The sequence below is a fragment of the Pomacea canaliculata genome, linkage group LG13 (genome assembly GCF_003073045.1).
Source record: "Pomacea canaliculata isolate SZHN2017 linkage group LG13, ASM307304v1, whole genome shotgun sequence".
Classification (NCBI taxonomy): domain Eukaryota; kingdom Metazoa; phylum Mollusca; class Gastropoda; order Architaenioglossa; family Ampullariidae; genus Pomacea; species Pomacea canaliculata.
The window spans coordinates 6,391,019-6,406,715 of NC_037602.1; the positions used below are offsets into that span (position 1 = coordinate 6,391,019).

The 15,697-nt window shown below is 39.6% G+C and overlaps 1 protein-coding gene across 3 annotated transcripts in view; it reads left to right on the forward strand.

The window, feature by feature from the left end:
* LOC112554294 (zwei Ig domain protein zig-8-like) overlaps positions 1-8,907 on the forward strand; it is a 102,410-nt gene extending 93,503 nt beyond the window's left edge. For all 3 annotated transcript variants that reach the window (XM_025222016.1, XM_025222017.1, XM_025222018.1), the window contains one exon: positions 2,480-8,907. In XM_025222016.1, coding sequence (XP_025077801.1) covers positions 2,480-2,634 — 155 coding nt within the window. In that variant the 3' untranslated portion in view covers positions 2,635-8,907. The remainder of the gene's footprint in view (positions 1-2,479) is intronic.
* The last annotated feature ends 6,790 nt before the right edge of the window (positions 8,908-15,697 follow it).

Sequence of the window (15,697 nt, forward strand, 5' to 3'; positions counted from 1 at the left end):
AGATTTGAAAAAAATATATAATTATCTTCTTTTCCCCACCATCTCTCCCTTCTTCGTTGCCTTTGTTTGTGTAGTTGGACGACTCTGCTACTGGATTTGTATCTTGTATCGAGCTATAAAGCTGAAAGATACAGTAAATAAATTAATTAAACTAATAAATAAGTAAAAATAATAATAAATAATAAGCGCATAATTTATAAAGAGCATACTCACGATTGTAAGTCCTCGAGAAAAGAACTTAACGTGAACAACACATGAACGACGGAAGAACAAACAGTACTGATGACTAGTGAAAGAGGACAAATAAAAGACAGATATAGAAAACGCAAAGAGGAATCGTGTGACAAGAACTGAGAGAGTCGTGATTCAGCAGAGGAAAAATGTTGGCGACTAAGAAGAGGAAATCTTGACAATCAGGATGCTACCTGGAGACAGTTCTTGCAAAGTTTCATTGTGGACAAAACACAAACGGTCCTGAAATAAATTTCAAACTTCCTTCTTTCCTCGTAAGAACCTGAGAGTGAAGCTCGGGAGGTGAGTTGCTGTGGACAAGATTCCAGAGATAACTATCACAGTTTCACGCTTCCTGCATAGCCCATGGCATAGCATCTGTTACTATTTATATCTCCTGTTCACTCCCAAAGGGAGTCTGCATCTTCCTCTTCCCCGTGCACTACATGGTATTAAAACGGCTCTCACACCCTCACTCCTTCTCACTCCCTCCCTGCCATCCGGAAAAGTGAATTCTTGTAAAGCATAAGGACATTTCCCTGGATAGAGGCTGCGAGACTGTGTGAAAGTGGGGGACAGTCCGTTCTGGTTCAGATTAGTGAGGTCCTGGAAAATTTTATCTCAGATGTTATGTTTATAGGAAATATCAACTTTGATGCCCTCAATAAAGCGTCTGTTGAAACGACATTTTGATTGAAAATAACTGATGTAATAAAATTATATATTCTTTAGTTAACTCTTCCCTTATGCTTTCCATGAACTGCAAAGCCCTTATGTACATAAATGTCTGTCCCTGATACTGATAACATGAATAACTCCATGTTGTCATGTCGAATGTTCCCTTCTCTCGATCTTTCCAGGAATCGTCCATACAATATTTCTATAATGGTGTACAGTCTAATGTATCACTTTATGGGGAAAGCAAACACATATGGCTGTTCATTCATATTTATAACTGACTTTAAAGTGTCGGAAACAAAGTAAAGGTATAATAGTAGGGGTGATGGATGTATCAAAGTTACATTCAGTCCAGCCATTATCCTTCCTTTTTTTTACAATTAAACCAGACGAAAACAGCTACAACCAGACTACACTGAGAATATCTAAATAGGAACGCACATCCTTTTGCACTCAGCTGTGGTGATAAAGGCTAAAAAAAAGTCCCACAAAGAAAAAAAAACGTTAAAAGGTCTTAAGCAAATTCAACTAGATTAAAAGTTTTTACACAAAAGGTCATTAAAAGCTTATTAACTAAACTTTCCTGACGACAAAGACTGTAAAGGTTGAATCCACCTAAAAAAAACTACGTCAGTCTGTACTGTCATTAACTGTGAAAATAGTAGAAAACAATCTAAATTTTAATTTGATATAAATTCAGAGAAACATGGAGCCCAGAAAAAGGCGAATTTAAAATATAACGATAGCAGCACCTGAACATAAATGAAATAAAGATAGTTCTAAAAGCGTTATGAACATTCAGTAGTATAACAATAAAATAAATAATACAAATATTACATTATACAATATCAATAGAGAATAACAAATATAACACTGATCATCCAGCCACCTTCTACTCCTTTCCCACCTAACCCCTTTCCTCTCTTTCACACGTTTTCTCCACGAAGACTCCCTACACTGAGAAATCGTCTTTAGCTAAAAGCACTTCTCCCATACATCAGCTTCAAACAAACAAACAAAAAATCCTAAGAAGAATAAGTCAGTAACTCGTTGCTTGGCGACTCACGAGTGGGAAACGAAGGAAAGGGATTTTATAGGTGGCGCTGTGAGAGTAGAAGACAAGCCGACGAACGTATGAACCAAAGTATAAGGATTTACACCAATTTAGTGACCAAAGACACAACGGTAAACAGAATGAAGATTTAATTCAACCTGGTGACCAGAGTGTGAATTACAACTGTGATGGGATGAGTTCCTGCAGTTCAGTGTCACGTGATGCTTGATACGTTCTTTCTTTTCGTAATCGCCTTCAAACTCTGTCAGTAATAAACCCTGCTAAATCTTATAACGGAAAGAAACTCAAACATCCCTAAATTTAATGTTTAACTACGATTTAAAAAAAAACCTCCTTTTAGAAAATTTAAAGACTAGATTACTTTTATCGCATTTTTTCTTTCCTTCCGGCATGTTGTTTTTTCTTTCTTTCTCTCTTCTTCTTCTAATTAATTTAAATAAGAAATTTTAAGGGGAAATAATTCTATTTTAGCCTCTTTTTATCTACTTTTTACAGGAACCGACAAAGGAAGCAAGGGGACTCCATCTGCTCGTCTTCGTCTTTCAAGTTATGCCAGCCACAGACTACACTGCCTCACAGTTGTGTCCCTTTTGCTCATTGTCCGTCTCTCATTGATGTTGACATTGTCCACCTGGAGCCTGTATGGCTGACATTTGTTTCCCCAATCTTATCCCCGGACATGCCCTGTTTGGGTGAAAAGCTCACTACAATGAATACACAAGTGCCACAGGTATTTTGACAGACCCAGTGGTAACCTGATCACCTGTCACAACACCTGAGCTCAGTGAGGTCTCTGGTAGCTGCTGACTCACTTTCACATCACAAACATGATGAAGCTGTGACATGTTCCTAAGATCGAAGTAAATAGATTGTCGTCTGTGTGTGAACAGCAGAAGAAAAACTTGCTGAGAACATTCCAGTCAGGAGTGAGTGGTGGTGACTGGGGGTGGGGATGAGAGATAAAGATGACCTGGCAACCACCCGCCATCAGCTTCGCCACAAACACATCGGATACATTGATGGAGGGACAGGGGAAAGAGGGAGGGGAAGTAAGCTAAATACTACAAACTGTCTATCAGGTGGTGTTTTCTCTATATGTATCAAAATACCTTGCCGTTTATTACTCCTCCATTACTATCTCATAGTTCTACCTCTGTCCTGCGGTCCAGTTATGTTTGTTTCTGGCCTTTGTACAGCGCTGTGGAACTAGTTTTTCTCGTGAACTGTCCCTGATTCAGAGAACTGCTTGCAGTTAGAAACATGAAACTTAAAAACCGAGACTTGTGTGGGATTTACAAAGAATTGTGTGAATTCATATCGGAGTGTCAGAAACCGGGGACACCTGGAGACAGCTCCATGATCATGTTTGATTTGCCCTTTGGAGAGGAGGAAACAAAGACATTATTACCGGCTTCTCCTGGATAGAAATGAAACTTCCAGTGTGAACTGTAATGCCTTGCTTTTGGGTTTGTGTCCAAGAAATAAATCAGAGAATTCCCAGTTATTGTAATAAGTACAGTATGAGTTTGAAAATGCCTTTTGCGGCGAAAAAGATTTTTTTGAAATTTCTGACATGAAGGAGAAAGACTAACAAAAGTAGAGAGGCAAGGAGAAAGAACAAATACCTGGCAAAACAGAATAGTCTTCTTCTGAGAAGTATTGATTTAACTCCTCAAGTTCGATTAATTCCTAAATTATTTCATGCTAGACATGATGTGCAGTGAAAATAAAAACAACTTTTATTGTTTGTGAATACAAGAGGATTAGAACTCATTTCTGAAAAGGAGTAATTTATAACATTTGTGAAAATATGCGACTGTAGCGACAAGAAGTTATTGATAATGTGATTGATAATTGATGACTTAAGAAGGGATGCATAGTTATCCTTCTTTTGTAACAGTTTCCCACGTGATGTAAGTTATCGCCCAAAATGCGAACAATGATGATGCCACTCCAATAAGAACTGTATTCTTGTTTCTACATCGAGTGCGTTCGTCCCACCCTGGATGACATGTGACACACCCCAGTTCATCGCTCAGATCATAGAAGAAAAATAAAAATACATTTGAACATAAGTTATTTGAAATGCATTTATGTATCATGATCTTTTTTCGTTTTCTTCTATCGTTTACTCAATTATTATTTTTTTTTGGTGGGGGTAATCTTAGGACCGATTACTTTGTTGATGTAAAGTTTTCTAAAGGTAATGAGAATTAGCCATACATAGCTGATTTTATTTGGTTCTGTCATTATTTCTGTGTGAATTGTCAGAAATCGTGAATGTCAAGTTTTACAAACAGCTTATTTCTTTGTAGTTCCATCATCAAATGTAATTTTAACTGTTCTCTTGCCTGATGCAAGACAAAGCTCGTAAATGGCATTGAAAACAATCGTGTAAACATCCCACACAGGTAACATGCTCTGCTAAACTGTTTTATCTGTGATTAGTAAACAAAGCTTCTGTACCTACTTAGCCATGGCTTCTATACTCTGTTACATCAGCGAACTTTGCACCTTCATCTACTGGAATATTTGCACGATAGCTGTGTTCCGTGCCTTTTCTGTTAAACAATTTATTGCAATTATTGTTAGGACTGGGACATATCTTCTTCATATCTTCATCATATCTTCTTTAATCACCTTTACAACAATCTCGTCATCCGTCCTTCAGCACTTCTGCCATTTGTCTGCTCCGTTACTTTTATCCATGGCTCTGTGAGTGTCGTCTCCTGCGATTGGCCTGTCCGCGTGTGGGTGTGTGTGTGTGTGTGTTGTCTATGCATGCATATGTCTGTGTGTGCATTTGTAATATGAGTGAATGTGTGTTTATTTGGAGACGACTAGGATTACCTGTTTCTACATCCATGTTTTACTACAGCTTCTGCACATACCTGTGTGTTCCACTATTCAGTTTTCAGTCTGGTCATCAGCCACTATACGTCCAAGTCAGAGATTCCTTCTAATTAGCAGGTCATTTCTAGGACAACGACCCCAAGGATAATTACTTTTAGAGAGAGTCCCCCACCACCATCTACAACAATCACCTTCGTATTTCATTTAATTTTCCATTTAAAAACCAATGTCGCTATTTATTGTCATGATATCCTCTTGTCTCATTTCGAACAAACTGCATCCGAATGGTGCGATTTTCTATATATAATTACCGCACCTCCAGCTTTGTGTAATTACGTGATTAACTACGTGATTGTGTATTTCAATAAACTGTTGTCATCCTTGTCACAACACGTTGATTTTTCTCCGTCCTACGAGCACACTGCAATCATGTAGTCTTCGCTGCTTTTTTCGTGAGTTTCCTTAAGTTTAATGTCTCCCCATCACTCAATCAGCATTTGAGACAAATCAGCAGCAGTTTAACAAAGGGTTCAACGTGCAAGTTTTACTGCCTCCCTTCTTTCGTGAGACAATCGAGAGAGGAAGCCATGTAGATGTCCCACTCGCTGGAAGCCTCAAACAGGACCTTGTTCTGGCCAAGACCAATAGCTTGATCCCCGGTTCCACAATGTCGGTGCAATTGTGAACTGTGCAATTGTGGAAGAATAATTTCTCTGGGGGTGCGACAGTGGCTGTCTGACTATTTCTGTTTAGCATTTAACAGGGTACTTCGACTGGCGATGTATACGAACCAGGGATAGTAGGACCGAAGGCGTTTACATGTCCAGACCATGTTTTCGAGAAGGATTCCCACGATTATTTAATCCATGTAGCAAGACTCTCATCCTGGCAGCACAAGAATGGTGTAGGATGTCTGTAAAGGGCAATGCCAGAACTAAGCTAGTCTTCCACAAAGACAATAGTCTGTCGTTCGACCATGTATGTGCATCGCGAACCCTGGTGACATTTTGTCATTACTGTTCTCAGCTTGACGATCTTTAAATCTCGATTTCAGATGAAAGGAATACGGCTCCAGTTCTTAAGCAAGAGATCAACCCTTTGTAATCCATTTTTTTTTTTCAGCGATTTTTTCGTTTGATTCTCAATATGATGTTAAATTATTTTGCCACGTACATAGTACATGACTGAGTCTGTTGTACTTAGTATGTGAAGTATACAAGCATGAAAGACAACTATTAATAAAATTGGTTTTATCATTATACGGTTTTTATCTTTATCTTTCTTACTGATATATTTAATGAATAATTGTACGTGTTATCAATTCCCTTATTGATTGTCCATTCTAGTCCGATTGTGGTTTATTTTGATTAATTATGATTTATAATATCATCATCGCTATTTTTGCCTTTTCTAAGAGCAAGAGGCGATGGGTTGAGTTCTTGTTCTTAGTTACTTACTAAAACACACTAGAAACTGAATTTTCATAATTGCTCTTAGTACCACGCTTAGCATTAACTGAAACAGAATCGTGATTGTTGATGACAGGACCGTCACTCCAATCAATCGATCAATAAATCAATCAATCAATCAAAGAAAAATGTAGATTGAAATTCTCAACAGAAGAAAAATTTTTTTCTGTTGCTTTTTTTTCAGTGCGGAGGAGTTTCCTTACTTCTCCATTTCCAGCTGCATTCCTCTCCCGTATAGTTATCTCTTCTTTCCATTGTGGACGTAGTACAACCCACACAAAGGAACAATTCATTGGAGAGAGATTTAGCCTCAGAAGCTTAAAAGGACAGGTTGTTAAAGTAAGTTCAAGTGAACATTGCAAGGTTTTCTCGTCCTGAGCAGAATGAAGCTCGTTCGTAAGAGAAGCAGTCAGGGATGGAAGTGTCTGGAACACGACTGTAGGGATCGTCTCGACAGTCGAACTTCCCTAATAAATGTTGAAGGATCTCGCCATTGGCCAAACGTCAGAATTGTTCTTTTCTCCGATAAATGAAGTCGGACGTAGTTTCCATTTTCCCCATCTGTTGTCTGGAGCAGGCAAAATGACTTGGCATGCATCTGGAATAAGCTGACAAAATATTCCACCAGCTTCCTTCACAATGCTGTTCCTCGTCTCAGCTTGAGAAGATGTGCACGAAAAATATATAGAAATATTTTGAAAGATTCGTGATGAATCTTACTGAGTATTTTTTACGACAAAAACACAAGTTCCTGAGAGGCTGAGACTCCATTTATCTCATTCCAGTGTATTTTTTCCTGTAATGGACATTACCTATCAAGTCGTAAAAATGTTTTGATTAAAAAGAAACAGGAGGAAGAAAATATTTTTTTGTTCATTTATTTGAAATTTCTGTTATTTGCTTTCTGAAAACAAGTTTGGAATGGAGCTCAGGCGTCACTCGTACAGTTGTGATCACAATGTTTTCAAGATTTTCAATTTTTCAAGTTAGTTATTAAATCCACTTCTGTAATATTTCTGTAACAGTACCACCCTTCTGGCATCTTTTTACATCTTTATCGCATTTCTTTCCTGTGTTCCTGTAGCCATTTCCTATATTTTTTCTGATAAATTCTGCGTATCTGTATTTCTGTGGTAGGTTTAGACAGTATCGAACTTCTTCATGATTTTCGTGCAGAAAACTTTTTCTTCTTATCCTTCTTCCCGTCTGCAGTATCGTGAGACTGATGACTGTTGGAGACGGTGAACACGTGATGAGTGAGCAAACAGGTCAACTAAGCAAAGTTCGTCGATTCATATGAGGCCTTACATATACACACATCTGATCACCCTGGTCCTTGTGTTACTTCTCTGGCATAGTTTTATTGTCTTTCTTTCCTTTTCTCATGATCTAGTTAAGCTGTACTCCCTCTTGGCATCTTTGTGAACTATTTTTAGAAGCTTTCCAGTTTTAGGGGATGCAGGTTAGTTATCCGAGTGTAAAACCACCCAAGATGCATAAAATTTGCATGTTGCTTTGTTGTATTAAAATCGTTCACCATGCACCGGAAAGTGTTGCCGGTTGATTCATTGTAAAATAACCTTGTAAAACGTTGTTGATATACTGTGTGTCTTTATTGTTTCTTTGTTTACAATATGATAATAGGTCTGTTGTTACACGTGAGGTATGCTTACTATTTGGCAATCAGTGTATGTGTGCGGATGGTCAGAATGCAGAATTCGTCGGTTTAAATATTAAACCGAAATGTATTTATACTTGTGAACATAATAAACATAAATCGTCAACCATCAAACCCGAGTCATGCATGAAGTTTAGCTCAAGAGTTAGACACGATGACCAATCATAGGTCTGTGTCTTTAATCAATGTCTTTAGTTTCCCCCAAAATTGTTGTTTATGGTTTTTTAAAGACATGTAGATTGACTTAATTACCATTTACTGTGTTCTATGAAAGCCACTGCCAGTGAGAAAGAAAGTTCTAATGTCCAGTCAACAGCCTACATTTCGTAAGGACGGGAAACAATTTTTTTTTTCCAAAACCAGAGAATTGTGATGTTTCGATGTAAGAACCTCTTGATGGACCGCTAAAATTTGCATCTGATACTGATTGAAACTCACTCTAAACACAAATACTTGGGTTTATCTTGAAAGGAATAGTCTCACTCACTCACTCTGTCACTCAGGCAGTCATGCTAGTGCATCATTTATGAACGTTCGAGTATTTTTTTCCATAAATACACATGTTCATTATTTTCAGTCTCGAGAAGGCACACAAGAAATATTATTTGCCTCGCATCTCAGCCTACAAACATGATTTTCCCATCAACAGACTGTAAAGCTGGTGTATTGCTAAACGACCCCCACATTCAATAACGACTTATTAATATTTTCCTTCTGAGGCCTACTTAAGAAAAAAACTAATCAGAGCTCGTTCCATCATCATTCGCGCACATGTGAGAGGAAAAATCAATCGATCATCACAAAAGATCGGAATGTCATAATTCAATGTTTCTATTCGCCTGTAAAGAACTTGCCATAAACGCTAGCTTTATGATTTGTGTGTGAATGTCTGGACACTGTGAAAATAAACGGCTTTTATTTTACAAAACTTGTGATGTTGTGTTTGTTCGACAAGGTAATCGATGTTCTTTGTGGTGATCAATAATGTTGCTGTTAGGAATTCCTATTTTTACTTTTGCCGACATGTTGGATCTTGATACAGGGTTTGGTGACAAATGTTCAGACGAAGGACTTGGCTGTTCAGAAAGAGGATATTTAATGTTGCATTTTGTTTGTTAAGTTGGGGAGCTAATGAGCTATACATGAGGACAAGAATGATAGGTGATTAATGTTTGTATGTGAAGTGTTGTGTGTGAGTGAATGTTTGCATTGTGCATAAATCTTTCTCTCTCTCTTTCTCTCAAATACACACTCACATGCAAATACATACAGTGCAGTTCGTCATGTAAACGGAACAGGTATATCAATGTCAGAATTGTGCTACCTTCAGACCGAAGTATTAATACTATATGTACAAGGGACATTATTACACCACTTTTTCTGCCAACAAAATGTTTTACAAATTTGTCAAAACTTTCTGTTAGTAAAGTGGATGAACTCATGACACTTATGAGTAGTCCACCCTTACAATATGATTAAGACCCAACTTCTGTCTTTGTGGGGTAGCACGCTGGCAAGTGCGAACATGGGAAGGACAACATGCTTCAAAATTTTGCAAAGTAGCAAAGCTGTCAAAAATATTACCATTAACCAAAATTATCAAAAGTCACAAAATTATCGAAAGCTCCCATAGTCATTACCAAAATTATTAAGACTCAACATTGACACACTTTACAAACCTCCAAAAAGTACTAAAATTCCCAAAACACAAAAATTGTAAAATTGCGTGTAAATTCGCACGAAAGTACACACATACTAAACCTTTCATAAGCATCTGCTCAAAGACACGCAGATACAAAACAAAACCTCGCATACTCATCCACCAACACGCACAAACACACGAAATACACAAAATAAATACATCATACACACACGCACGGACGCACACAAACGCGCATGCGCACAGTGGTCCTTGACATCCATAAACCGTGACATAGAAACACCAATACCGTGTCTGCTCGACTTTCTCACAAAGGACAAAGCCCTCGATGCTACTGTTTCCCACAATCCCTCCCCCTCAGCTCCCCCTCTGGTCCCGTATGTGACTCTTGTGACATAATATTGACCATACACATGCGCGAGTGCAAGCAAATTAATTGCCACAAAAATAAAAAAAAGCAAAGTAGTTGAACTTTGTTGCCCACTCCAGTTGCCCTCGTCGTAAACGATTTTTACTTTGCGTGCCAAATTGTATAGTCGTCCACCCTGCGCTCCACGGGTGTGATTGGTTGAGTAAAACTGTTTCGTGCATGCGCAGATCGGAATCTCGTAGTTCGTATTATTGCACGTCCTGGCTGGGGATGGAAAAATCGAAATTGAGTAGTGAGCACGCACATGAACACACACGCACACATATATATATATATCACACGCACACACCACACACACACACACACACACACGACGCTAATCTAATTCTTCGACCATAATTTCTCTCTATTATTCAACAAACACAGTAAACAGTAAATACCCCAAGAATACTAAAACTATGATATTTTTTGTAACAAAACCTTTTCTCAACTCTTTGTCCAATGTCATGCCAGACTTTCGTTTATGAGCAAATCTTCTGCATGAGGCTACATGAGACTTCACCCGAGCGAGGCTGGCAGCACCGTACATTACCAGCGACACCACAACACCCGGAATAAAAATCTGTGTTCTCGTGCCGACTGCTCCATTGGAGTTCTAGACAAGCAGAGTGGTCAAAACACTGACATTAAATCAGGCGGCAAACAGTGCAGTCGCCACACTCCTTATTTCCTAAAACCCTGTCTGCAGTCCTAATGGGCAGCACCGGAAATAACCTGGTATCCTTGCAGATAATTTCCATTAAAAATTAAATAATGATTCATCCTGTTGTCTTTGTGTTCTTATCAAAGGTCACTTCCATCAGACTTTTTAAGCGCTCTTCTCGTTTGAATTTTTTTTTTTCGAAACGACACAAAATTCTTCCGAAAGAGTCTTGAAGACAAAATAACATGTTTGTTTGTTTTCTTATCGGTTAAAAACTTTGCTGATGACATGTTCTTACCACCATCGTGACGTGTCCACCGTAAATAAATGTTTATTGATGTTGATGCGAAGACCGTTGTCAGTGCCGATAGTATAGAACGTGGGTTGTAGTTGTTTATTGTTTTTGCGTCTTTGACGAAAGCAGTGTTCGTTGAGATTTAAAAATAGCTTGAAAGTTATTCCTGTGCACCTTTGCACACGACACTACATTCGTCTGAGAGGAGTTTCTCCTCCTTGCCTTTCCTCCTCCCAGCATCAGCAACCCACTGTCATCACTGCCTCTACTCCTCAGTGTTTGGTCATGAGATTCCGCAAACTCCTCGCTATCGTTCTTTCGTCAGATATTGACAGATGAGCATTGAAAAGCTAATGAATAAAAACCCCGAACCTTTCATTTTGCCGTTTGAACTTCAGCAGCGCAATCGGTGGGAGGCAATTTCATCAGCAGGCGCGCGAGGCCTTGTGGGATCGATCGAAATGGCGTCTTTCAGCCCTCCCTATGTCGCCCGGGGAAAACAGCACAACACCCTTTGATAGGGTTTTCATTCTCCTTTCCCAAAATCTCTTCTTCGTCTCCAGTTTGTTGTCGTTGTTTTGATGGGGTTTCTTTAAGTGTTATTCAACAATGTCTTCAAAGTTAGAACCAAGGAAAACAAACAAAAGGACAAGTAAGTCTGAATATGTGGCCTCACAGACGTGTAAACTCACAGATAGAAGTAAATAATTATCTATTGCGACAGAAAAATGATAACAGAAATAAAAAAATACTAGAAAAAAAAGTAGAAAGACAAAAAGAAGGAAAACAGCAGACAGGTCGACATAAACTGTTTAAAAGTGTTATATTAGAAATATATCTTAAATTTGGTGGTAAAGCTTTCCATATTTTCTATATTTCCATCTCTGCTGTCGCTGCTTTGATTCTAAAACTAATGTACTTCGAGCAGCTGCCGTCCTCATACCTGAAACTCTGCTTACTCCAAGTTGTACTCTTTATATGGATCTCCGCTTTTCTTTGTCTGATGGTGTTTCATCATCACTTTGCTCTTGTCCATACTGATTTCTATCTCGTATGTGCTCTCGCTGCCGATGGTTTTGTTTTTGAGGTCTCGTAACAAATTCAGACTATACAAGTTTCTAGTCGCTGCCATCATGCTGTAAAACGTGGACCTGGGTCGCCAGGAGGAAGAGACGGATCCGGGCTTTCAAAACTAAATACTTTAGGAGACTGGTCCAAGTCCCTTGCAAGGAACACAACATGAACGCTGCGCAGTTGCCCCCATGGGGATGTAGTTGTGAAGGAGGGTGAGTCTGTTCCCCAGGGCAAAGTCAGGCAGGCAAACAAAGCGTTCAGTTTCGTAATTGCAATGTCATACTTAGCCCCTGCGGACACTGACTCCTGATTCATTACCCAAGGGCATCTTTGCTACCTCTCAATAACTATTACTCCAAGGGCACACAGACATCTAAGCGGGGTCCTAACATTACTATATAACTCTGGTATTGATGACAAGTCGCCCACTTTACAACTTTGGGCTTTGTCCGTTCAAGCTAAACATTTATTTGCTGATTCAAACTTACTGTAGTTTAGGCGCCTATTAATTCCGGCAGCAAAATATCTTCTCTTCCGTTAGTAAAAGAAAATTAAATTAGGCACATAGAGAGATTGCAACCATTCAGTTCAAATTAACGCTCACGATGCGAGGAGATGTATGAATGTGACACCTTGACATTGCTTCCCGATGAGAGAAAGAGAGAGAGAAAGAGGGGATAATACAGGGGACGAGAGGTCTTAAGCTGTTCCAAATCATATACAGCAGGGTGGTGACATTCGATCCAGCCCAAGGCAACCGTAAATTTCAGTAAATCTAGCAGCAATTTTCATAGCAATAAAAATGTATATTAAGTGAATAATAATAATTTTTATAACTACATCACTTTTGAGAGACAAGCACGGAACGTCCATTACGGATAGACAGAACACATACGAGTACATGACAGGACAGACACGGAGGCTTTTAGACGGCTACCCGCGGCCTGTGTGAACGACACTGGAAAATAATAATACATGAATTTGACCTTTACCCTAAGTGTTGTGTACAGTTCGCGTACAAGTATCCAAAAGTACAAAGGATAATCATATCTGTGTGTGTGAGTGTGTGGACATTTCGCAAATGCATCGAACATTAGGAGGAGGTAGTTGTGTGCTCATATTCACGATTTTTATTATTATTCTACGTTCACTGCACAACCACAAACAAAGCTGTGGATAATAAAAAGGCTTTGTTACTGTATTCTCTTGACACATTCTGATCATTAACAAATATTTTACAGACGCCAAGCAGTCGTCTCGCTATGCTTTCCCGGGCAGAACTAATTGTTCGCGCACAAAATTACGAAAAGGTATTTGTGGTGATCTGAGTAGATAATGTTGTGTGGCCCGCAAATGATGTTATAAATATCAAAATGACCTTTTGAGTAAAAAAACATTCCCCCAAGCCTGTTATGAAGGAAGAGCAAAACCAGTGACTTTGTATGGAGCACGCACAAGCGCACGCGCACTCACCCTAGCCAGGGTTACTTGTTTGTTGACATTTACTGAAAGTGACTGATCAAAGGATGTTTGCTTTGACCTAACCATTACCGACTTCTCAGATCAGACAGGTCTGCTACAATTACCGGTAAGGTGCGTGGCGGAGGTGTCTGTTTCCATGTCAACAACAGGTACTGTGATACATTAATCTTCGTTAAAGGATGTTTACTCGCGATGTAAAGGATGTTTACCTTTATGTACTGAAGGTGGCGAGACTTGAAGCTCTGTAACAGTGGTCACTCTTGTTTTCTTTGTATTTCTTTTTCTCTATTGCATAGCGAGAGGGTATAAAGGGGAAGTAAGACGATAACGTTTTATTTAAGCACAGTTATATCCCTTGCATCGCCTCGGACTGAACATGTGAGCGAGTAATGGCAGAGACAAAAATTAGGCCGCTGCTGCATGGGACGCAAGCACTGAGTGACTAGTCAAACAAAATAGAAGGGTTGCTTCCCTTGCCTAACTGCTCCATGCATGTGAGACATCGGCTGACAAAACGCGATGTCGTAGTGCATTTCTCTTTTCCATTTACCTGTTTAGTTACAATCATTCTTTAGGTAATTTATACATCATCTGTGATACATATGTGAGTGGGTGTATATTTATGTATGTGTGTGTGTGTCTTTTTTTTCCTTGACAGGGAAATGAGAGGCGTTACAAATCGATTCCCATGTTGCACAGCGGCTTCCTCCTTCAGTTGACCCAGCTGTCGGGAATGGCTACCTGATTCCAGGGGAAGGTAAAGCTTTAGGCCCCGATCTCACAAAGAGCTGGCCCCGAGAAAATTATGGTCTTTAAAACCCCCACCCAGAGGTTAAGGTAAAGACTGTCCACCCTTTTCAAAAAAAAAAAAAAATTCTCCAACCTTTCACAGTCACGATCATTCAAACACTGTTAATCTAGACTAACACAAACACTAATATTTGCAACAACATAAAAGGTCAATTGGTCATCCACATTAGTAACGAAACCAATTCATGTTGTTTTTACATCGCCGTCCAGGCATCGCTTCATCGCTCGCTTGCAATCGTCGAATAATGACGTCACACGACCCCGCCGTTGTTGGCAGCTACGACCGCCTCTGCTCGGCTGTTCAGTGTCCGACACCATCGACATCTCTGTTCTTTTGCCAGCGAGACATTCCGAATCACGCGAGGTCCCGAGCAAAAAGGCGAGACAGGAAATGGAGAGAGGAAATACCCGAGAGTTCCATTAGAGGGAGTCATCAGTTTTCGGCGCGCTAACATTTGACAGGGCAAGTCAAGTAACGGACTACGTTGATCTCTCAAAAGAAGAGTTAAAAGGGGGCAAGAAAAGCGCGGTTTGAAGCCATGGAGTCTCCGCCCAGTGGTAAAGTGTCAATGCACTACTTGTTTAATCGAGTGGCTGTAATGTTTCGCCTCTCTTCGCCCTCTTGGACAGCTCGGGGCGGAAATGAATCGTAAGTTTGGCCAGGCGCTCTTGTTTGTCAGCCAACCGGTCCAGATCACACTCTGCCCAATTTAGCCTATTTGACCAATGTTAGTCCGCTCTTTTGAATTGTTATCCGCGCACAAAATATGCTTCTGCGTGGCGGAAAGTGTGCTCTTCAGCCCCATGTTGGTGTCAGGGTAAAATAAATAAAATAACATAGCCGGGTAATTTCATCCAAAATATTTGTCTGAGCGCAAATCCTCCCGTTTCGTGCGACAAAGAACTCAGCAGGAATGGAACATTAAATCATCTCCCTTTTTTTTAATTTTCTTACAAAGAGAAAATTTAGCTTTTGCACGAAAACAGTTTATTCTGGTTCCTTTTGGTCACCGATTGTCTGGATGTATTTCATACCAAATTGCACCTTTTCGTGATGGTCTGTTCTCATTTCGTTTTCTCGCGAGGCCTGGAGGTAGTCGATTTAATTCCTTCCTGTTTTTTTGGTCGAGCGTCGCTATGCAAAGGTCCCCTTGCGTTTACTTTGCAATTAAGGAGAGTGGCCTGATCATTCTATAGGGCATGCAAATATTTGTCGTTTCAATCGGATTCCTGTGGCGGCTTAAGGAAATAAAAGGAAGGGCAGAAAAAATTCATACAAGCGGCTTGACAGAATATCGCCACAATATCGAAGCTTTAGT